General features: G+C 37.2%; 1 protein-coding gene across 4 annotated transcripts in view; it reads right to left on the bottom strand.

Annotated features, from left to right (window-relative positions):
* Positions 1 to 25,355, bottom strand: part of CNOT6 (CCR4-NOT transcription complex subunit 6) — a 68,392-nt gene that overhangs the window by 19,300 nt on the left and 23,737 nt on the right. For 3 of the 4 annotated variants that reach the window (XM_047777853.1, XM_047777854.1, XM_047777852.1), the window contains exons 3-4: positions 12,419 to 12,605; positions 10,382 to 10,467 (exon numbers count right to left, since the gene is read on the bottom strand). In XM_047777853.1, the coding sequence (XP_047633809.1) occupies positions 10,382 to 10,467; positions 12,419 to 12,605 (273 nt within the window). Of the gene's footprint in view, positions 1 to 10,381; positions 10,468 to 12,418; positions 12,606 to 12,739; positions 12,787 to 25,355 lie in introns of all 4 variants that reach the window. The other variant, XM_047777855.1, reaches the window with a different exon arrangement.

The following is a 25,355-nucleotide window of genomic DNA, read 5'->3' on the forward strand; positions in this document are numbered from 1 at the left end:
GTTTGTCTCAAAGTATTTAATTTCCTTTTTGATTTCCTCATTGACCCACTGTTTTTTAGTAGCATGTTGTTTAGCCTCTTTTTTTTTTTTCATTTCTTTTTCTGTGGTTGATTTCTAGTTTCATGCCATTGTGGGCAGAGAAGATGCTTAAAATAACTTCTACACTTTTAAATTTGCTGTAATTTTTGTGCCCTAGTATGTGGTCAATCCTAGAGTGCACTTGAAAAAAATGTATGTTCTCCTTTTTTGGATGTAATGTCATGAAAATATCAATTAAATCTAACTGTTCTATTGTGTTATTTAGGATCTCTGATTCCTTATTGATTTTCTGTCTAGAGGATCTGTCCATTGATGTAAGTTGGGTGTTAGAGTCTCCTATTATTATTGTATTCCCATCAATCTCCCCTTTTGTGTCTGTTAGTATTTGCTAAATGTATTTGGGTGCTCTTATATATTGACAAGTATAATACCCTCTTCTTGAATTGATCCCTTTATCATTAATGGTGTCCTTATCTTTCTTGATGACCTTTGTTTTAGAGTCTTACTCTGTATTGCAACTCCTGCTTTCCTTTCATTTCTATTAACATGAAATAACTTTTTCCATCCCCTCACTTTCAATTTGTATGTGTCCTTTGCCCTAAGGTGAAATTCTTATAGGCAGCATATTGCAGGCTCTTGTTTTTCTATCCAGTCTGCTGCTCTGTCTTTTGATTGGAGCATTCAGTTCACTGACAATTGAGGTAATTATTGATAAATATGTATTTACTGCTCTTTTAAACCTTGTTTTCCAGTTGATTTTATGTTTTTCCTTTGTTTATTTTTTCATTGGATAGTTTTCTTTTCTTTTATGCTTGTGTCCTCTTTTTTAGTTTTTTGAGAGTGTATTATTTGGTTTTGATTTGTGGTTGCCCTCTTTTTCAAGTATGGTAACCCCTTCCTACACCTGCTAGTTTTAGCCTGATAATCACATAGGCTCAAACATATTCTTTAAAAAAAAAAAAAAAAAAAAAGTCAGTATTTGTTGTTGTTGCTATTTCTTGGGCTGCTCCCGCAGCATATGGAGGTTCCCAGACTAGGGGTCGAATCGGAGCTGTAGCCACCAGCCTACGCCAGAGCCACAGCAACGCAGGATCAGAGCCGCGTCTGCAACCTACACCACAGCTCACGGCAACGCCGGATCGTTAACCCACTGAGCAAGGGCAGGGACCGAACCTGCAACCTCATGGTTCCTAGTCGGATTCGTTAACCACTGCGCCACGACGGGAACTCCCCAAAAGTCAGTATTTTCTTATTTTCCTTCCGCACATTTTATGATTTTGATGTCCTTTTTTAGAACTTCGTGTTTATCCTTTTGCTGTTCCTGTGTTTATCATTGCTATTACAGGTTCTTTTTTTTTTCTTTTTCTTTTTTTTTTCCCTTTTAGACTTGTATATTGGCTTATTTAGGTAACTGCTTCCCAACTGTGATCTCCTCCATCCTGTATCTCTTTATTTCTTTCTTATTTAGTGGACTTTTCAATGCTTCTTTTAGAATGGGTTTAGTATAGCTGTATTTTTTGTTTGTTGGAGAAATTCTTTATTTTTCCTTCTATTTTACATGATATCATTGCTGGGTAGTTATTCCTGGTTGCAAATTTTTCTATTTTAGAACTTGTCACTCTCTTCTGGCTTGTGGTGTTTCTGTAGAGAAATCAGAGGGTAGCTTGATGTGGATTCCCTTATAATTAACTCTTTGCTTTTCTCTTCCTGCCTTTAGAATCCTCTCCTAATCTTCTGCTGTTGCCATTTTCGCTGTAATATGTCTTGGTGTAGGTCTGTTTGGCCTCAGCTTGTTTGGGGCCCTCTTTGCTTCCTGTATCTTGATATGTTTCCTTTAGATTTGGAAGTTTTCAGCCATTATTTCTTCAACTATATTTTCAATGTTCTTTTTCTTCTTCTGGAATCCCTACTATGCATTTATATTACCCCACAGACCTCTTATATTGCTTTCATGTTTTTTTCTTTTGGTGTTTTGTCCGCTGTCCTGATTGGGTGGGTGATTTCCATCATTCTATCTTCCAAGTAACCTATTTGTTCCTCTGCATTATTCATTCTGCAGTTCAATGACTTTAACTCAGCTTGCATCTCTGCAAATGAATTTTCTAATTTTTCTTGGTGCCTCTTTATAGTTTCTGGTTCCTTTCTAAAGTAATCTGCATTACTATTCATATCTGTGTATGATTTCTTCAGTATTTTTATTAACTTTTTGAATTCAGTGTCTGTCAGACTGAAGAGGTCTATTTCACTATTTGCTCCTTCAGGGGAATCATTCTGTTCATTTAACTGGGAATAGTTTCTGAGCTTCTTCAATTTGCTCATATTTTTCTTATTCTGTGAGTTTAGGGAAAACAACTGTCTACAGTAGTCTTGGAGTGCTATTTATATGTGATAGCCCTCCTGGGTAGCTTGTGAGGGCTTATTCATGATGGTTGTTTTTGGTTTGGATGCTTACCGTCTCTTTCCTTAGTGTGTGCAGCCGATTTTCCCCTGGATAAGGGGTGTGCTGCTGTACAGCCTGTGCATGCTTCCAAGGAGATGGAGGCAACAGGCAGGGCCTGTAGCCAGTGCCTGGTTGCTGGGCTCTTGACAGTGGTGAGGACCTGTAGGGAGGTGGGGGCACAGGCTGTTCCTTGCTGTGACCCTCAGGGAGGTGGAGGTGGTGCCAAGAGCCTTTTGAAGTGGCAATGGCATGCTGTGTTGTGTTCCCAGGGGAGCAAGGGCAACAGACGGCATTCAGTTGCAATGCCCTCCTTGCAGTGACCCCTGAGGTGACTGGGGCCACAGGTGGTGCCTGTTATTTGGACCTGTAGCTGTGGCAGGCTGTGCCCACCTATGGAGTCTGAGATGACTATGGTAGTCTGCATTTGCTACCTGTAGCCTGCACATATGCAGAGAAAGATGGTTCCTATGGTAATCCTGCCCCTCCTCCTCTTGCCCTCTCCAACAATGGTGCCTTGTTTTTCCTGCAGGCCCAAGCCTGCTCTCATGCTCCATTGGCTACAGTGTGCCAGCCTGTGGTGACCATTCCCTACCCCCACTCCGGCTGTCTCCACATAGCCAACCCTAGTCCTCTCCCAGGAACTGACCTCTGAAATGCAAGTCTCAGCACCTAGCCCCCACCCAAGTTTGCCTGCTGCACTCTTCTCGAGGCTTTGAGGTTCCCTCTCCTTCCTGGCTGATCTCCCATCAGTTAGGTGGCTCCCCAGGGTGCAGATTCCTTTCTTCTTTCACAGCTACCTCTCAGGAATGCTGGCTTTTTCCCAATTCTTTTTTTTTCTCTTCTCTCTCGGTTTTTTCCTTTTGCCTTTTTTTCCTCCTCCTTTTGAGGAGATTTCTTGCCCTTTTTGGAGTTTTAAGGTCTTTTGCCAGCATTCAGTAGATGTTCTGTGTGAATCATTCTATGTGTAGATTTTTTTTTTTTTGATGTGTTTGTGGGAGAAGGTGAGCGTCATGTCTTACTCCTCTGCCATCTTGATCCTATTCCCAGATAAAAACAATTTGAATAACCATGAATATCCCATCACAAACTATGGTGGCCAGAAGGAAGTGGCACAGTATTTTTCAAGTGCTGAAAGAAAAGAACCGTCAACCCAGAATCCTATATCCAATGAAAATATCCTTTGGGAATAAAGGAGAAATAGACATTTTTATATCACAGAAAACTAAGAGAATCTGTTGCCAGCAGATTTCCCTTAAAAGAACCATTAATGAAAGTTCTCTTAATAGAAAGGAAAACAGAAGGAATCCTAGAATATTACGAAGGAAGAAAAAAGATTAGTTTAATAAAAGAGGGGGCAAATAATAAAAGAGAGACCTCCCTTCACTTAAAGTTTTCTAAATCATATTTGGTAGTTAAACAGGAGAAAATAAAGTCATAGAGAGAGTCATGGTTTCTACACTTCACTCAAACTGGTCAAGTAATACACTAAAGAATGTGATTAAGTTATGCTTACATACCAAAAAACCTAGAGCATCCACTAAAAAAGATATGCAAATAGATAATTCAAACACAGTACAGATAGGAGTTCCTGTTGTGGCACAGTGGTTAACGAATCTGACCAGGAACCATGAGGTTGCGGGTTTGATCCTAGCCTTGCTCATTGGGTTAAGGATCTGGCGTTGCCGTGAGCTGTGGTGTAGGTTGCAGACGCAGCTTGGATCCCGAGTTGCTATGGCTCTGGAGTAGGCCGGCAGCTACAGCTCCAATTCAACCCTAGCCTGGGAATCTCCATATGCCACGGAAGCAGCCCTAGAAAAGGCAGAAAGACCAAAAAAAAAAAAACCGAAAAAAACAAAAAAACAGATAAATAAAAATCAAAAATCAAATGGCAGATATAAGCCTTAATGAATCAATAATTACACTGAGTGCAAACACTTGGAAAATTGTAATGATCCATGAGTCAAAGAGGAAGTCTCAAGGGAAAATTTAAAATGCACTGAGCTAGTGAAAATAAAACCACAACACAAATATTTATTGCTGGACAAAGCTAAAGCAGGGCCAAGAGGGAGATTTATAGTACTAAATGTATACATTAGAAGAAAAAAGTCTTAATTGAATAACCTAAGCCCATATCCTAATAACTTAAGAGAAAAAGAGGTAAATTAATTCAAAGCAAAAGATAACAATACTAAAGAGCAGAAATTAATAAAATTGACAACAGAAAAATAAATGGAAAAAACTTTAAAAGCTGTTTATTTGAAAAGATCAAGAAAACTGACAAACCCCTACCAAGAAAGAAAAAGAGGGAAGACAGAAGCAACCAATATCAATAATGAAAGGGGAGGAGTTCCCGTCGTGGCTCAGTGCTTAACGAATCTGACTAGGAATCATGAGGTTGCAGGTTTGATCCCTGGCCTTGCTCAGTGGGTTAAGGATCCAGCATTGCCATGAGCTGTGGTGTAGGTGGCAGACACAGCTCGGATCCTGAGTTGCTGTGTCTCTGGCGTAGGCCAGAGGCTACAGCTCCAATTAGATCCCTAGCCTGGGAATCTCCATATGCCATGGGGCGGCCCTAAAAGGACAAAAGAAAAAAAAAAAAAAAAACAATGAAAGGGGATAAGAATATCACTACAGACCCTACAGAAATCAGAAGGATAAGGGAATATTATAAACAACTCTACATACATAAATTTAACATACATGAAATGGGCCACTTCCCTGAAAAACACAAACCATCACAATTCACCCAGTAGATAATTTGATGCCACTAAACCTAGCAAAAGATAATAATTTTAAAACTATCAGAAATCTCCAGTCCAGACTGTTATACTGAAAAAAATCTACCAAACATTTAAGAAAGAATCAACTCCAATTCTATAGAATCTCTTCCAGAAAACAAAATAAGGGGACACATTCAAATTCATTTCATAAAGCTAATATTAACTTGATATCAAAACCAGGCAAGGTTGAGTATAAAACACACAAAAAAACAAAACAAATAGCTCTTATGAATGTGCAGTCAAAAATCCTTAAGAAAATATTAGCATATAAACATCGGCAATAAATAAAGTACACACCATGATCAAATGGGTTTTATTCCAGGAAAGCAAGCCTGATTCAATATTCAAAAATGAATTACCAGGCTAAAGAAGAAAAATTATCATATCAACTGATAGAGAAGAAATTATTTTATAAAATGAAATGCCCATTCATGATTAAAAACTCTCAGCAAAAAAATACAAGGAAAATTCCTCATACTGATAACGAATATCTATAAAGTACCTACTAACGCTATACTCAAAGACAGAATAATTTCTAAATTGGGCAAAAAGAGGGACGTCTGCTCTTATAACTCTTTTTTATTTTTTTAAGGGCTGCACCCACGGCATATTGAAGTTCCCAGGCTAGGGGTCGCTGAATCAGAGCTGCAACTGTTGTTGGCCCCCACACCACAGCCACAGGAATGCCAGATCTGAGCCGCACCTGCGACCTACACCACAGCTCACTGCAATACTGGATCCTTAAGCCACTGAGCAAGGCCAGGGTTCAAACCTGCATCCTCATGAATGCTAGTCAGATTCATTTCTGCTGAGCCAGGACAGGAACTCCCTGCTCTCATAACTCTTATTCAACATACTGCTGTAAGTTCTAGTCAGTGCCATAGGGCAAGAAAAAAGAAGCATACAATATCGGAAAGAAAGAAAGAAAATTGTCCTTATTTGCAGGTGAGTGATTTTCTACATAGAAAAAAAAAATTTTCTAATTACCAAAATACCTACCAAAAAAAAAAAAAAAGAAAGAAAGGAAAAAGAAAAAGCAACTCCCAGACCTAGAATTAGATTCATTCAACAAACTGAAAGGATACATAATAAAAATATAAAAATCCACTATATTTCTATACACTGGAAATAAATACATAGGACTGTAAAGCAAAATATATTATCATTTACAATCACTGAAAACAAACATAAATCTAACAAAACATTTACAAAGTAAAGCTACAAAACATTTACACCAAAAACTGTACAACACTGATGAAAAAAAATCAAAGATGATCTAAATACATGGAGAGAGAGAGCACATTCACTGACTGTAAGACTACATAGTAAAGCTGTCAGTTCTCCCCAATTTGGTACTCAGGTTTATCAAAATCCCAGCAGTACTTTTTTTAACTATAGACAAAATGTTTGTGGAAAGGTCAAAGAACTAAAATAGTTAAAACTACTTTGAAGAATACCATAGTAGAGGAACTAGTCTATCCAGAATTATTACCCTATTTCAAGTTCCAAAAACTATATGGTATCAGCAGAGAAATGGACATATAGATTAAAGAAGAGAAAGTCCACACAGATATGTCCAACTGATTTGTAGAAAAGGACAGACATTTCAATAAGTGGTGCTGGAGCAAATGGCCATCTACCTGCAAAAAACAAACTTTAAACTAATCTTCACTTTTAACTCAAAATGGATCAGACCAGATGTAAAACATAAAATCTTTAATACAAAACACTGGTAAAAATTTTTGGGATCTAGAGCTATTTCTCAGGCTTGACCTCAAAAGCAAAATTCATAAAAGGAAAAACTGATAAACTGGATTTCATCAAAATTTAAAACTTCTGCTACATGAAAGACCCTGTGTGATACTGTGATTTATAATAATATATATTTGGTCTTAATAATATATATTCGGTCTAATGTATATTTGTGCCACTGTTCCTGGCACATGACTTCCAAAATGTTTGAAATTTCCTAAGTGATGAGGGATAAAGATACCTTATTATGTTAATAAGGTGACTTTTGGACTTATCTGAAAGATGGGGCTGGTTGCCAAGAGAACCAACTATGTGACTAGAAGATTAGAACTTTCAGTCCTACCCTCTTGAGAGGAGAGGCTGGAGGTTAAACCAGTCAATCACCAATGGCCAATGATCTAATCAAATGTAATGAGGCCTACACAAACCCAAAGGATGAGGCTCAGAGAGCCTCTGGGCTAGTGACATGTAGAGATTCAGGGAGAGTAGTGTGCCTGGAAAAGGGTATGGAAGCCCTACTTTTCCCCACTCCTATGTGTCTCTTCCATCTGGCTATTCCTGAGTTATATCCTTTCACAATAAACCATGAATCTAGTGAGAAAAGGTGTTTCCTGAGTTCTGTGAGCCATTCTAGCAAATTAATCAAACCCAGGGAGGGGGTCATGGGAACCTCCAATTTGTAATTAGTTGGTCAGAAGCACAAGTACAAATGACAACATGGGCTTGTGACCAGCATCTGAGGTTGAAAGGAAAGGGGGAGGGGTAGTCTTGTAAGACTGGGCCCTTAACCTAAGGAATCAGATGTTATCTCTGAGTAAGTAGTGTCAGAACTGAGTTGAACCCTATACAGGACATCCAGCTAGTGCCCTAGAATTGCTTATTGGTGTCCAGGAAGACCTCCCCACCCCATAAAGTGGAATTAGGTATGAACCCTTTCATTCTATTTAGTGAAAAGACAAGCTACGTACTGGGAAAAAATATCTGCAAATCACATATCTGACAAAGACCTAGTATTTAATACATTAAGGACTCTCAAAATTCAACAGTAAAAACGTAAATGACCCAATTACATAGAACACAGGCAAAGACCTAACAGATACTTCACAGACGATGCTATACAGATGACAAATAAGCACATGCAAACATGCTCAGTATCTTTAGCCATCAGGAATATTAAAACCACAATGAGATACGACTATACATATATCAGCAGAAAGACCAAAAGAAAAATAGTGACAACACCAGATACTGATAAGGTTGCAGAGAAACTAGGTCCTTTGTTTACTACTGATAAAAATGCAAAACAGTACAGCCGCTCTGGAAAACAGTCTGGCAGTTTCTTAAAAAAACACCAACAATAAAACAAAACAAAGTTAAAAAACCCTGAATATTAAACTAACATATGTCCTAGCAACTGCACTCCTGGGTATTTATCCTAGAGAAATGAAGATTTACATTTACACAATAACCTGCACACAGAATGTTCACAGCAGCTTCATCTATAATAGCCAAATATTGGAAACCACCCAGATGTTCTTAAGTGGATGAATGGTTAAACAAACCATGGATATATCCATTTCAGGGAATACTACTCATCAATATAAAGGAGCAAACCTGAGTGACTCTCCAAAAAATTATCCTGAGTGAAAAAAAAACACAATCTCAAAATATTCTATATTTTATTCCTGAAATAACAAAATTATAGAAATGGAAAACGTATCAGTGGCTGTTGGAAGTTAAAGGAGTGAGCTGGGGCAAGAAGAAAAGTGAGTGTGGCTATCTAAGGGCAATATTAGGGATCCTTTGGTGATGGAACTGTTCTGTATCTTGATTGTATCAGTGTTAATATCCTGGTTGTGATGCTGTTGCAATATACTTTTCAAAGATGTTATCACTGAGGGAAATCAGTAAAAAGCATGTGACTTATCCTCTGTATTATTTCTTACAGGTTCATATGACTCTCTTAAGTACCTCAAAATTTTTTAAAAAATGAATGTACTACATCTAAGGTCACAGTTCTATCTTTTACTGCAGAACAATTTTGAAGAACGTGGAAATGTAAAAAAAAAGAAAGTGAAGCATGCTAACCCTATGCAATCAATTTTAAAGAAAATGATATAAACTGAATCCTGAGGTAGAGATACTTTGGCTCTAAATGAACAGATGTAGCAAAGAGACATGGTTTTTTTAACTAAATGATACATTTTCTCCTCCAACTAATTAACAGGTACCAGGAGAAATCAATGAAAAAATTTTTCAGAGAGCATAGATGATGTAACTGTTTTAAGAAGTAGCTACCACATCAAAGTGTAAGTTGCAAAGCTCAGGAAAATAACAGTATTTGTCTATAAAAGATGAAATCAAGCGAAAATATTGCTGTTGCAGACAGATGTATAACAATGTCCAACAGAATCTGAGATAAACAAGTATCTCTGTGAAACTACTTTCAAGAAAAAAGCATAAAACTATAAATGTCAAATAACAAAGGATCTTTCTGGCTTGGGGTAACAAACTTGACTACTACCCACGAGGACATGGGTTCAATCCCTGGCCTCACTCAGTGGGTTGAAGGATCTGGCGTTGCCGTGAGCTATGGTACAGATAGCAGATAAGGCTCGGATTCCACATTGTTGTGGCTGTTGTGTAGGCTGGCAGCTACAGCTTCAATTTGAGCCCTAGACTGGGAACTTCATATGCTGACAGTGTGGCCCTAAAAAGACAAAAAAAAAAAAAAATTATAGAGTAAGCTACATGTATCTATAAAACTGCTAAAGAATCACAATGCGATTTTTTTTTTTTTTTTTACAATGTGATTTTTAAAAAAGTATAGATAGTGACACATTACTAAAATGTGACTTTTAACCTTGCTGGTTTAGAAAAATATTTCCCAATAGTTCTTACTGGGTCAATTCATGCCCCCAAATTCTAATGTATTAGTGCAGTTCTCATAAATCATATTTTTAATTTTTTGAGTTTTTAAAAAAATGCTTAAATACTGGTCCTTATTAGAGGATCCAAATGGATCAAAATTTCCTATTTGTTTTCTGCATTTTGTGAAAATCTCCATTTTTTGATTAAACACTTAAAAAAAGGCTGAAATAAAGTATGATGTCAGGAATATATCACCAGAACACAGAGGTAAATCAAAGAAAGGCTAGAAAAGCAGGGCTGGGTTAGCGGCAAAAAATGATAAAAAGACTAATAGACAAATCTAAAGGCATAAAAGATAAAACCACTGGGCCGTATCTAACTGATGAGCTTTAGAAATGGGTGAATCTGTGAATCCCTGGCAAAAGGATTCCCTCTTATGGCTTCTTTAAACTCAAAGATACATACAAACCATAAGAAGAATAAATATGGGAAGTCATACCTTTCAGGCCTAAAGTCTGCAACTGAAACAGTTTTCCCAGCTCAAAAGGTAGAACTCGTAACAGGTTGTTATTTAAATGGAGTTCCCTGTTAATGTAAAAATGCCAGGAAGTCAGAAGATATATTAACCTTTAACTAACAACTATAATGAACAATTTCTAGGAATATAAAATATAAGTTCTTAAGAATGACAAAATTTAGCATTATATTTCAAAGTCTAGTATAGGGCTTCTCAATCATATATGGTAAAAAAAAACAAGACACAACCAAAAAAAAACCCCAAATTGCCACATACCAATACATTTGTAAAATTGTGGGGGAAAAAAATCAATTACTATAAAAACGAAATGAGGGGAAAAAAAAATCAAAATATAAACCTCAATTTCTTAAATAGTATTAGATTCAACAGATACAAAATCACTCTCACATGGTATATAGCTAACTGCAGGCTGGCAATGGTTTGAAAATGGCATAGTCAACAGACCATCCTGACAACAGCAGCACTGGTCTAGCGCACAAAGAGGTCTACCAACACGTTTAAGAAAGTGGAAATGATAAAACAGCCTAACATGTGAATTATTAAAAGAGAATTTAAATAACCACACAGTACCAAATCAAAATAGCTTATGATAGCTGCGTAAGTTGATGATAACTATCTCTCCAAATTCACTGAAGTTTCACTTTAGAAATAATGGCAGCTATTTTAAACTACTGATTATTTTAATGATTTGTTTCATATAGAAAATATAACTAAGAAAGGAATCTTCAGTAGGAAAAAAAAAAAAAAAGACCCAATATTAAGATACTGGCAGTATCCTACACTAAGTTTTATTTATCCATTTTTACATGTGAATGAGAACTATTTCAATAATCCTTAGTTCCTGGAATTTAAATGAATCCTGGTTACTACTGAATAAACCAGAGGATGGTGAGGCCATAAACTGAACAAGAAAAGCTCATTCTATACTTGGTTCCTGTTTATTTCCAAAATATATCACGTGGGAAAAAAGGTCCTTTAAAAGTAAATTTGGTTCAGGGGATTAAAAATAGTTCCAGTATATACTCAATAATTAGGCTTAAAAATGTCAAAAAGCTGGACTGGGAGCAAAAAGAGGTAAAGAAACTCTCACAAGGTCCTTATTCCTTTTTACTATGCAGCAAATGATAGAAGGCAGCAGAAAAGCCAGTGGAATCACAGAAAAAAAGTCAGGTAATTTAATGGAGCAAGATTTCCCACCAGGATTAACGTAATAGCTGGAAACTGGCTTTACATTCAACTTGGATAGATCTCCTTCTCATCTACCTTATAAAACAGAGGTAATAAAAAAATAACAATTACCACTTACTAATGCAATATGTACCAAGCAGGGTGCTAGTAGTTTTTCAGTCAATATTTCAAAAATGTCTAATCTCAGCCTTGGCTAGGTAGTTATTATAGCAACTTCGCAGATGAATAACCATCCAGGGAGGTTATAAGAAGCTTGTCCCAAACCACACAACTTGTAAATGACAATCAGGTTACTAATCTGAACCTGTGTAGTCTCCACATTCTACTCCTCTCCTATAGTCACACTATAGACCCCCATATTCAATCACTAATTCCAGCTTCTTTCAAGCCCATGCTTTATTACCATCATGCATACAAGCCCTAGGATGGCCAAAAAGGTTTCACTAATCACCAATGGCTTCTGGGACCCCATGTTACGGATGGTATGGGGCTATAACATTTAGCAGGTGAAAATCACCTCAACAGTCTGTCACAGATGAGTGCATGCATACATGGGAGAACACAAGCACCTTCTATTTGTTTGCCCCACTCTTTCCAAAAATTTTGCTTCAAAAATAAAGTATATTACACAAAAGAGCAAAAAATAAATTTTAAAATAAAATAAGTTTTAGGCAATGGAGCCACGTGACTTAGTATTTATTAGCTGACTTTAATTTTCTCAGAAAATTTTACATATAGGATATAGTCATATTTACTTTTATTCAAATACCACTAAATTTATTGGATAATGGTGTTTCTTAATCTGCATACCTGAGTGATACCATGTTTCCGAGTTCTGCTGGTAAACTCCGGATTTTATTAGAGGATAGATCCAGATGCACCAGATTGTGAAGCTTGGCAATGTCTGAAGGAATGCGGGACAGGGAATTGTCACTTAGATACAAAGCTGTCAAGTGAGTCAGTGACCACAAAGATGAGCTTAAGCTTCTTACTTTCCCTGTAAGAGAAGAAAAAATGAGGAAAAAATTATATAGTGTTCTCTACAATTTGGTCCCTGGACATTTATGTTTTGATGAGTAATAATTTATCATACAAAAAATTGTGAGAAAGCAGTCAACAAGAGGTCTTTACCTATTCTAGAACATTTCACTGTTTTGATTAAGTTATAAACTCTCCACCTGGCAGGCAAAAAACAAAAACAAAAAAAGCACAATATTTAGACTGCACTGTTATTTTTAAAAGCAAAATAGTTAAGACTTTATCTTTTAAAGTGGCCTCAGCTATGATAATATGAATAATTTATAGTAATGATAAATCCATTATTTCAACATAAATGATTTGGACTTCTGCAAAAAAAAAAAAAAAATCAAATCTAGTACTTCAGAGGCTATTCATATCTACACTCCAAAAAAAACCAAGAATTCTGCCTAAACACAAAGGATAAAATGAGATAGTCTCAGCTTAGCAAATTTTTAAAACCAGAGTACCCAAGTGATTTTCATCAATAATCATGTAATTAAACATATGTGCTGTATAATTAAAAAGAAAAATACCTGCCCAGAGAATTGCAGATAGTAAGTCATAGCTATACATAATCAAACAGCAATAGGCATATGATTCAGGAGTCAACATCAGTGACTGGGAACAGAATAATTTCTTTAAATGTAATATTAAATTTGTACTTTGGTACTTCTTGATAAGACGACAACCATTTCTAAATCCATCTAAGAATTTTTTCTATAATCTCCTTAAAGCTCCAGGATATAGTCTGAGGGAGAATGAAAAAAGCAGATGTAATGAAAATATGCCAGTCTGTGAGAAGTGATTTCCTATTGGCTGAAAAAACAATCTAGAGACTTCTAATCAAAATGGAGTAACAGGAACTAAATTTATTATCCCCTTGAACAAAATCAGACAATATACATGATTCAACAAATTTCAGAGATCAGACACCAATCAATGCAGAAAAGTGATCCTTGAAGGATGGGAAACACAAGGTAGCCCAACACAGTCTGAGCATACTTCTTGGACAGGAGCACAGTGAGGGGGTTCCAGAGGAAGCAAAATGATTTGCTCTCAATTTCAGGATACAGAGCAAAGGTCTAGGGAAACTAGAATGATAACTTACAAAGGCAGAGCACCAAAGAGGGGAGAGATTAAGAGAGAGGTCTGGAGATCTGAGGTTCTCCCTCATGTTGTCATTGAGTACTGATTAGCATATGCATGTGAGAAACTGCCTAAGCCAGAAGGAAAAAACACCCAAAAGAAGTTGAGGCAACAATTCCTAGCTTCATACATCACCCAGGTTGACAGATGACCGAATAAAGTCGAATCACAATATCTGGCAACAAATTAAAAATTGCCAAGTGTAGGAGGGAACAGGAAAACATTATCCATAAGGCAGAGAAAAAGACAGTCAATGAAAACCACTCTAGAAGAGATAATGATGCTAAAAATAGTACACAGATATTAAAAGTTACTTTAATTGTATTGCATATGGTCAGAAGCTAGAAGACTAAACAGTAACTAGTAATACAAGATAGCTTAGTCAAACTGAGCTTCTAAAGTTGAACACCATAGGAGTTCCCATTGTGGCACAGTGGAAATAAATCCAACTAGAAACTATTAGGGTGCAGGTTAGATCCCAGGCCTCTCTCAGTGGATTAAGGATTTGGCATTGTCGTGGGCTGTGCTGTAGGTTGCAGGCATGGCTCAGATCTGGTGTTGCTGTGGCTGTGGCATAGGCCAGCAGCTGTATTTCTGATTAGACCCCTAGTCTGGGAACCTCCATATGCTGTGGGTGTGGCCATAAAAACCAAAAAAAAAAAAAAGTTGAACACCATAGATGAGAGGAAATGGAGAATGACTGCTAATGTCTACAGGGTATCCACTGAAGACAATGAAAATATTCTCAAATTGACTGTGATAACTGGCGCAAAAAACTTCTAATTTTGCACTTTTAAGTGGGTGAATTGTGTGAATCTTATCTCAAGCTGTTACCAAAAAAGAGACAAACACACATGTATACACACACACACAGAGGCATAAAAATTTCCATATTAATGCAAAGAAGGAAAAAAGTCCAACCTACCTACCAACCCAGAAAAAAAAAACTTTCAAAAATGAAGGCAAATTACAAAATAAAAAGAGCTATGGAGATGGATGGTAGTGATGGATGCACAAAACCTGCCCATAAAGAAAATTCTAGAACCAGATGGGTTCACTGATAAATACTGCCAAAAATCTAAGAAAGAACTAATATCAGTTCTACAGAAATTCATCCAGAAAACTGAAGAGAATACTTTGTAAGTCATTCTATGAGGTCGACATCCCAATACAAAACCCAAACAAAACTAATACAAGAAAACTACAAATCGAAGTCCTCACGAATATAAATGCAAATTTAACAAAATTTTAACAAATCCAAAAATACATTAAAATGATAATGATCAAGTAAGTTTTGTGCAAAAAAGCTAACTCTGCTGAACATTAAAAAATATACTTTAAAAATTGTTTCAAGAAAGAAAATCATCAAAATAATGCAGAAAAAGCATTTGACAGAATCAGCATCCACTCCTGATTTAAAAAAAAAAAAACAAAAAACTCATATGAGCTGATTTTTCAGCAGAACTCTGCAGGACAGAGGGGGTAGCAAGATACATTTAAAGTGATGAAAAGGAGTTCCTGCCATGGCTCAACAGAAACAAATCTGACTAGTATCCATGAGGATGCAGGTTCAATCCCCTGGCCTCACTCAGTGGGTTAAGGATCTGGCATTGTCGTGAGCTGTAAGTGTAGGTTGCAGATGCAGCTCAGATCCCACGTTGCTGTGGCTGTGGCCAGTGGCTATAGCTCCAAATAGACCCTTAGCCTGGGAACCTCCATATGCTGTGGGTGTGGCCCTAAAAAAAAAAAAAAAAAGACAATAAAGTGATGAAAAGGAAAAACCTACAACCAAGAATACTCTATCCAGCAAGGTTCTCCTTGAGATTTGATGAAGAAACCAAAAGCTTTAAAGAGAAGCAAAAGCTAAGAGTTCACCACCATCAAATCAACATTACAAAAAAATATTAAAAAGAATTTGTCTAGGAAATGGGGAGTTCCCATTGTGGCTCAGTGGTTAATGAACCCGACCAGTAACCATGAGGTTGCACATTCCATCCCTGGCTTTGCTCAGTGGGTTAATGAGCTGTGGTGTAGGTCACAGATGTGGCTCAGATCCCGCATTGCTGTGGCTGTGGCATAGGCCAGTGGCTACAGTTGCAATGCAATCTCCAGCCTGGGAACCTCCCTATGCTGTGGTGTGGCCCTCAAAAGACAAAACAAAAGACAAAAGACAAAAAAAAAAAAAGCCACAACCAGAAATAAGAAAATTATGAAACAAAAAAGCTCACTGGTAAAGGCAAACATACAGTAAAGGTAAGAAATCATCCACACACAAACCTAGTAGGGAGGCTAAAAGACAAACTAGTAAAATCATCTACATCCAAAGCAACCAGTTAAGAAATATACTAAACAATAAGATGTAAAATATGATATCAAAAGCAGAACTGTAAGGGGAGCGTACAAATGCAGGATTTTAAAATACACTTGAAATTAAGAGAACAGAAACTTAAACCAATCACATATGTATATATAACAACCTCATGGCAACTTCAAACCAAAAATCTATAATAGGTATACACAAAAAAAGAAAAAAGAAATCAAACACAACACTAAAGACAGTCATGAAATTACAAGAGAAAAAAGGATTAAAAAATTAAAAAAATTTTAAAAGAGGGGAAAAAACAAATCTAAAACAATTTAAAAAATGGAAATAAGAACATACATATTAATAATTCCCTTAACTGTAAATGTACTAAATGCTCCAACCAAAAGACAGAGTGGCTTAATGGATACAAAACCAATACCTGTATATATGCTGCCTAGAGGAAACTCACTTCAGATCTAGACACACAGACAAAGTGAGGGGATAGAAAAAGGTATGCTATGCAAATGGAAATCAAAAGAAAGAGCAACAATACACATATCAGACAAAATAGGCCTTAAAATAAAGACTGCTTTAAGAAACAAAGGACACTACATAATGATCAAAGATCAATCCAGGAAGAAGATACAACTGTAAATATATATGCACCCAATTAAGTAGCACCTAAATATATAAGGAAAATATTAAGACATAAAATGAGAATTCAACAGTTAACACAATAATAGTAGGAGACTTTAACATCCCACTTACATAAATGGACACATCATCAGACAGAAAATCAGTAAGGAAACAGAGGCCTTAAATGACACATTGGACAAAACTGACTTAACTGATACAGAGAGAGAGCATTCCATCCAAAAGCAGTAGAATACACATTTTTTCAAGTGTACGTGGAACACTCTCCAAGACAGAGCACATAGTAGGCCACGAAACAAGGCTTGGTACATTTAAGGAACTTGAAATCATATCAGCCATCTTTTCTAACCACAACACTATGAGATTAGAAATCAACTACAAGGAAAAAATGCAAAAAAAAAACCCCACACAAATACATGGACACTAAACAATATGCTGCCAAACAACAACTGGGTCACTGAAGAAGCAAAGAGGAAATCAGAAAATACCTAGAGACAAATGAAAATATGATAATCCAAAAGATCTATGGGATGAAGCAAAAGCAGTTCTAAGAGAGAAGTTTATAGTGTTACCAGCTTACCACATAAAATAAGAAAAATACCAAATAAACAAACTAATCTTACACCTAAAGCACTCAGAGAAAGAACTAACAAATCCCAAAGTTAGTAGAAGGAAAAAAACCATAAAGATCAGGATAGAAATAAATGAAATAGGAGTTCCCGTCATGGCGCAGTGGTTAACGAATCCGACTAGGAACCATGAGGTTGCGGGTTCGGTCCCTGCCCTTGCTCAGTGGGTTAACGATCCGGCGTTGCCGTGACCTGTGGTGTAGGTTGCAGATGCGGCTCAGATCCCGCGTTGCTGTGGCTCTGGCGTAGGCTGGTGGCTGCAGCTCCGATTTGACCCCTAGCCTGGGAGCGGCCCAAGAAATAGCAACAACAACAACAACAACAACAAAAAAGACAAAAAAAAAAGAAAAGAAATAAATGAAATAGAGGCTAAAATTAAAAAAAAAATCATCAATGAAACTAAAAGCTGATTCTTTGAAAAGATAAACAAAATTGATAAGCCTTTAGATTTATCACGCATAGAAAAAGGAGAGAGGACTCAAATTAATAAAATCAGAAAGAAAAAGGAGAAGTTACAACCGATATTACAGAAATACACAGGATCAAAAGAGACTACTACAAATAACTATATGCCCCCAAAATGGACAACCTAGAAGAAATGGACAAATTCTTAGAAAGGTACAATCTCCCAAGACTGAACCAGGAAAAAAATAGAAAATACGAATAAACCAATTACCAGTACTGAAATTGAATCAGTAATTAAAAGCCTCCCAACAAACAAAAGTCCAGGACCAGACGGTTTCACAGGCAAATTTTTTCAAACATTTAGAGAAGTGTTAATATCTATCCTTCTGTAACTATTCCGAAAAATTGCAGAGGAAGGAATACTTCCAAACTCATTCTGTGAGGCCTCCATCACCATGAGGATGCAGGTTCAGTCCCTGAACTTGCTCAGTGGGTTAAGGACCTGGCACTGCCATGAGCTGTGGCATAGGTGTCAGATGCAGCCTGGATTCTGCCATTGCTATGGCTGTGGTGTAGGCTGGCAGCTGTAGCTCCAATCCCACCCCTAGTCTGGGAAATTCCATATGCCACAGATGCGGCCCTAAAAAAGTAAGAAAAAACAAAAAACAAACAAAACAAAACAAAACCATACATCACAATCAAGTGGGATTCATCCTACAATGCAAGGACTTTTTGATATCTGCAAATCAATCAATATGATACACCACATTAACAACTGAAGAATAAAAAATGGCATGATCTCAATAGATGCAGAAAAGACTTCTGATAAAATTCAACATCCATTTATGATAAACTCTCTAGACTGTGTTTACAAAGGGAACCTACCTCAATCTAATAAAGGCTATATATGACAAACTCACAGCTAACATCACATTCAACAGTGAAAACCTGGGCATTTCCTCTTACAATGCCACTCTTATTCAACATAGTTTTGCAAGTCCTAGCCACACAATCAGAGAAGAAAAAGAAATAAAAAGGATCCAAATTGGAAAAGAAGTAAAACTGCTACTGTTTGCAGATGACAAAATGCTATACATAGAAAATCTTAAGGATGATACCAGAAAGCTACTACAGCCTATCAATGAATTTGGAGAGTTGCTGGATACAAAATTAATATACTGAAATCTCTTGCATTTCTATACATTGAGAATGAAAGATGAGAGAGAGAGAGAGATTAAGGAAACAGTCCCATTTTACTATCACATCCAAATGAATAAAATACCTAAGGAATAAATCTATCCAAGTAGGCAAAAGACCTGTACTCTGAAAATGACAAGATACTGATGAAAGTAACTAAAAACAACACAAACAGATGGAAAGATATATCATGTTTTTGGACTGGAAGAATCAATATTATTTAAATGAACATACTACTCAAAGCAATCTACTGATTCAATGCAACTGCCATCATCAAGTTACCAATGTAATTCTTCCATAAAACTAAAAAATTTTTACAATGTGTACAGAAACACAAAAGACCCCAAATAGCCAAAACAATATTAAGAAAGAAAAATGGAGGTGGAGGAATCACGTTTCCAGACTTTAGACTGTATTATAAAGCTAGAGCAGTCAAGGCAGTATTGTACTAGCACAAAAATAAATCAATGGAACAGGATAAAAAGCTCAGAAATAAACTCACATGTATGGACAACTAATCTATGACAAAGGAGGCAAGAATATACAATGGAGAAAATATAGACTCTTTAATAAGTAGTGCTGAGAAAACCAGACAGCTATATGTAAAAAAAAAAAAGAAATTAATGAGTTCCCACCGTAGCTCAGTGGAAACGAAATCTGACTAGCATCCATGAGGACGCAGGTTCGACTCCTGGCCTTGCTCAGTGGGTTAAAGATCCGGCATTGCCATGAGCTGTGGTGTAAGTCGCAGACACGGCTCAGATCCAGCGTTGCTGCACGTTTGAAACTAGCATAACACTGTAAATTAACTATACTTCAATAAAAAAACTACAATACTTTAAAATATTAAAATATTCATTTCTACCTTGGCAAATAGCAAAATAAGATTAATACCCAGTATTAACAAGGCTAAGGGTTGAACGGACTCACTCATTCACTATGGGAAAAATACAACTATATTTACAGTTTAGTCTGTGCTCTAATTTACAGTTTAATCTGTGCTCTACCATAAGTAGCTCTACCACTTAGTAACTGACCTTAGAAAAAACGTTTTTTGCAAAGCTGAGTCACTAATATTTAAACTAGTTAATCTCTTCATACTTCTCTAAAAAACTTCACATTTTTTAAATGAACATGCTTATTAAATAATTCAGTACCATTTAAAAGCACCAGAGTTCTAGACAGGATTAAGATGGCAGAATAGAAGGACTGGAGCTCAACTTCTCTCCTAAAAACATCAAAATTCACAACAAAAGACTGAGCATTCTTCACCCAAATGGACCAGAAACCTTAAAAAAAGATATCCTACTCCAGAAGAAAAAGAGGAGGACACATCAAGAGGTAGGAGGGGCTTTTTCGTGATAAACAACCCCATACCTCCTGGGTGGGAAGCTCCACAGACTGGAAACTAACTGGTTCACAGAGACTCACCTATAGGAGTGAGAGTACTGAGCCCCACATCAAAATCTCACACGTGGGGATCTGGCATGGGGAGAAAGAGCACACAGACTTTCACGTGCACTGGGTCCCAGGGCAAAGCAAAGTCTCCATGGGAATCTGGGTCAAACCTGACTGCAGTTCTTGGAGGACATCCTGGGAAAACAGGGGTTAACATGGCTTGTTGTGAGGGAAAGACATTGAAAGCAAAGCTCCTGGGAATATTCAGCAGCTGTGCCTTCCTCTGGAGGTGGCCATTTTGGGAAAATCTGGCCCCACCTGTCAGTCAGCTGCTGAGAAGCCCTAGGCCAAACAACAACCCAGGTGGGATCACAGCCCCACCCCTCAGTAAGCAGGCTACCTACCCACCAAAGGGATTATAATCGGCTCCACCTACCAGTGGGCAGGTATCAGCCCCTCCCACCAGGAAGCCTACAGCAAGCCCCCCATACCGACTTGAGCCATAGGGGGGCAGGCATCAGAAGTAAGAGAGGCTATGACTCTTATTATCTGTAAAAAGGTCACCACACCAAAAACCTATCAAAATGAAAAGGCAGAGAACTATAACTCAGATGAGGGAGAAAGGAAAAACCCCAGAAAATCAGCTAAGCGATGAGGAGATTCTCAGCCTCCAGGAAAAAGACTTTAGACTGTTGATGCTGAAGATGATGCAAGACATTGAAAATAAACTGGAGGCAAAGATGGATAATTTACAGGAAACACTGAGCAAAGAGATACAAGATATAAAACTTAAACAAGAAGAGATGCAAAATACAATAACTGAAATAAAAAATTCACTAGAAGCAGCTAACAGCAGAATACAGGAGGCAGAAAAACCAATAAGTGAGGTGGAGGACAGATTAGTGGAAATTATGGGTGCAGAACAGAAAAGAGAAAAAAGACTGAAAAGAAGTGAAGAGAGTCTCAGAGAACTCTGGGACAACGTTAAACACACCAACATCCGTATTATACGGGTGCCGGAAGGAGAAGAGAGGGAGAAGGAGACAGAAAAAATATCCCAAGAGATAATAGTCAAAAACTTCCCTAACACGGGGAAGGAATCACTCACTCAAATCCAGGAAGCACAACGAATACCATATAAAATAAACCCAAGGAGGAATACCCCGAGACACATATTAATCAAACTGACCAAAATTAAAGACAAAGAGAAAATCTTGAAAGCAGCTAGGGAAAAGAAACAAGTAACATACAAGGGAACCCCAATAAGATTATCGGCAGATTTTTCAGCAGAAACTCTGCAGGCCAGAAGGGAGTGGCATGATATACTTGACGCGATGAAAGGAAAAAACCTCCAACCAAGATTACTCTACCCAGCAAGGCTCTCATTCAGATTTGAAGGAGAAATCAAAACCTTCACAGATAAGCATAAGCTGAGAGAATTCAGCAGCACTAAACCAGCCTTACAACAAATACTAAAGGAACTTCTCTAGGCAGAAAAGAACAAGAGAAGGAGGAAAGAAAAAAGAGCAGCAAAACCAAATCCAAAGCAATTAATAAAATGGCAATAAGAACATACATATCAATAATGTCCTTAAATGTGAATGGACTAAACGTCCCAACCAAAAGACAGAGACTGGCCAAATGGATACAAAAACAAGACCCATATATATGCTGTCAAGAGACCCACTTCACTTCTAGGGACACATACATATTGAAAGTGAGAGGATGGAAGAAAATATTTTATGCAAGTGGGGATCAAAAGAAAGCTGGAGTAGCAATACTCATATCAGACAAAATAGACTTTAAAATGAAGAATATTTTAAGGGACAAAGAAGGACATTACATAATGATCAAAGGATCAATCCAAGAAGAAGATACAACAATTTTAAACATCTACGCAACCAACACAGGTTCACCCAATATATAAGGCAACTGCTAACAACCTTAAAAGGAGAAATCGACAATAACACAATCGTAGTGGGGGACTTTAACACCCACTTACAGCAATGGACAGATCAACCAGACAGAAAATCAATAAGGAAACACAGGCCCTGAATGATGCATTAAACCAGATGGACTTAATAGATATTTACAGGACATTCCATCCAAAAGCAACAGAATACACATTCTTCTTAAGTGCACATGGAACATTCTCTAAGATTGATCATATCCTGGGCTAAAAATCAAACCTCAGTAACTTCAAGAAAATTGAAATCATATGAAGCATCTTTTCCAGCCACAACAACTGGAAATCAACAAGAAAAAACCTGCAAAAAACACAAACACGTGGAGACTAGACAACATGCTACTAAGCAACCAATGGATCACTGAAGAAATCAAAGAGGAAATTAAAAAATACCTAGCAGCAAATGACAACAAAGACACGACACTCCAAAACCTATGGGATGCAGCAAAAGCCGTTCTAAGAGTAAAGTTTATAGCAATACAAGCCCACCTCAGGAAACAAGAAAAAGCTCAAATAAACAAACTAACTTTACATCTAAAGCAGCTCGAGAGAGAATAGACAAGACCTATAGTTAGTAGAAAGAAAGAAATCATAAAGATCAGAGCAGAAATCAATGAAATAAAAACAAAGAAAACCATAGAAAAGATCAATGAAACAAAAAGCTGGTTCTTTGAAAAGATCAACAAAATTGATAAACCCCTAGGCAGACTTATCAAGCAAAACAGAGAGAGGACTCAAATCAATAAAATTAGAAATGAAAACAGAGAAGTTAACATGGACATCACAGAAATTCAAAGGATCATAAGAGACTACTATATGCAACTATATGCCAATAAAACAGAAAACCTAGAAGAAATGGATAAATTCTTAGAAAAGTACAATCTTCCAAGAGTAAACCAAGATGAAATAGAAAAGATGAATGGGAGTTCCCGTCGTGGCGCAGTGGTTAACGAATCCGACTAGGAACCATGAGGTTGCGGGTTCGGTCCCTGCCCTTGCTCAGTGCGTTAACGATCCGGCGTTGCCGTGAGCTGTGGTGGAGGTTGCAGACGCGGCTCGGATCCCGCGTTGCTGTGGCTCTGGCGTAGGCTGGTGGCTACAGCTCCGATTTGACCCCTAGCCTGGGAACCTCCATATGCCTCGGGAGCGGCCCAAGAAATAGCAACAACAACAACAAAAAAGACAAAAGACAAAAAAAAAATAAATAAAAAAATTAAAAAAATAAAAGTATCCTTAAAAAAAAAAAGATGAATGGACCAGTCACAAGAACTGAAATTGAAACTGTGATTAAAAGTACGAGAGTTCTATCACCCAGCATAACTATCACTGTATCACATTCATATGTCAAAATAAAAAGGAACTGTATATACATGCCTCTTTGATTTAATAAAAGAAAAAATGAAAAAATAATTGAACTACACATAGACCTTCAAAGTCTTTTTTTTTTTTTTTCCCCTGCTACAGAAGATTTTCTAAATCCCTCTAAGGTTAAAGAGAGGTTCTTAAAAAAAAAAAAAAAAAAAAAATTAAACCTTAGTCTTTATAGTTCTAACTGCAAGCCTCACTTTTAAACCTGATTCTCTACAGATGAAAGAGATGATCATTTTACACTTCTTCCCACCTACTCATTACACTATTGCTGTCAAAATTACAAATGCATATACCCTTTGACCTACAGATATATGAGCAGAAATACAAAATAACCTACAAGGTTGTTCACTACAGTACTGTTTGTCAGACTGACCACAGGTACAGTACCACTTAAATAAATCACAGTACACATGTGACAGAAATAGTACGGAGCTTAAAATGTACAGGAGAGCTATCAATACACTTATTTAGAAATTTCTTCAAAATATGTTACATTTTTCAAAAAACAAGCACAGTGCAGAACTACACATATACTACCTTCTGAATTTAGGATAAGGTATGGAATTATAATCTAATTTATATATGCATAGAGGGACCCCAAAGATTTGCAAAGGAAACTTCAAGAGCTGTATGTGAATGGCCATGTGTATGGTTTAAGTATATGTGAGTGTGTGTATACGATGGGAGGTGCAGCAGGGGGGTGAGAGACTTCCACTATATACTTTTTTGTATTCTCACATGTCCCCTCTTCCTGAGATGCCATTAACTCCACTTTCCCTTGAGTGGTATCATTAACTGAGGAGTCAGCTATTCTAGGATGCTTTCTGTGATTCTGCTTTCTTTTCTCAAGGGCTGATTAGGACAATCTTAGAGAAAAGATAATAGTTCAAGCTCTCTCCCCTATATTTATCATGGTTTGATTACCTTCTTGTAGGTACAGAAGCAGCAAAGATATGAGAGACAAAGAACTTGGAAAGAAGGGAAGCAAAGAGAGGTAATGATCGGGACACATCCCACCACATTACTTCTGGAAGAATATGCTGAATCACAAGCAGCAGAAGCAAGTAGATGAGGTGAAAGCTGGGGGTGTTAAGCACAACTTTAAGTCTTCTTACATTGCTGGGAAGACAAAACAGAAATTGGGAGTTCCTGCTGTGGCTCAGTGGGTTAAGAACCCAACATAGTGTCCATGAGGATGCAGGTTTGATCCCTGGCCTCACTCAGTGGGTTAAGGATCTGGTGTTGCTGTGGCTGTGGCATAGGCTCCATCAGCAGCTCCCATTTGACCCATAGCTCTGGGAATTTCCACATGCTACAGGTGCAGCCCAAACAAAGAAAAAAAAAAAAAGGTGTGTGTGTGTGGGGGGGAATTGAAGAACCTTAGGAATTAGACTGTTAACCACCAAGATACCAGCTGGCATCTATAAAGAGAACAGGAGTGACCCTGCAGTAAGCCAACCCTTACAACCACAAAACGCTAGGTCCAAATTAAGATGAATGAATCCCTAATTAATTTAAGGTTACCCATTCACTCCTACCACAACTATCTGGTAAATACAAAAGCAAATTCGCTCCTAAGGAAGAGATAACCATCTAACCTCAAATTATTCTACCATTTCATATATAATTCCCAGCATTTAATTAACACAAATTACC

The sequence above is a fragment of the Phacochoerus africanus genome, chromosome 4, assembly GCF_016906955.1.
Source record: "Phacochoerus africanus isolate WHEZ1 chromosome 4, ROS_Pafr_v1, whole genome shotgun sequence".
Classification (NCBI taxonomy): domain Eukaryota; kingdom Metazoa; phylum Chordata; class Mammalia; order Artiodactyla; family Suidae; genus Phacochoerus; species Phacochoerus africanus.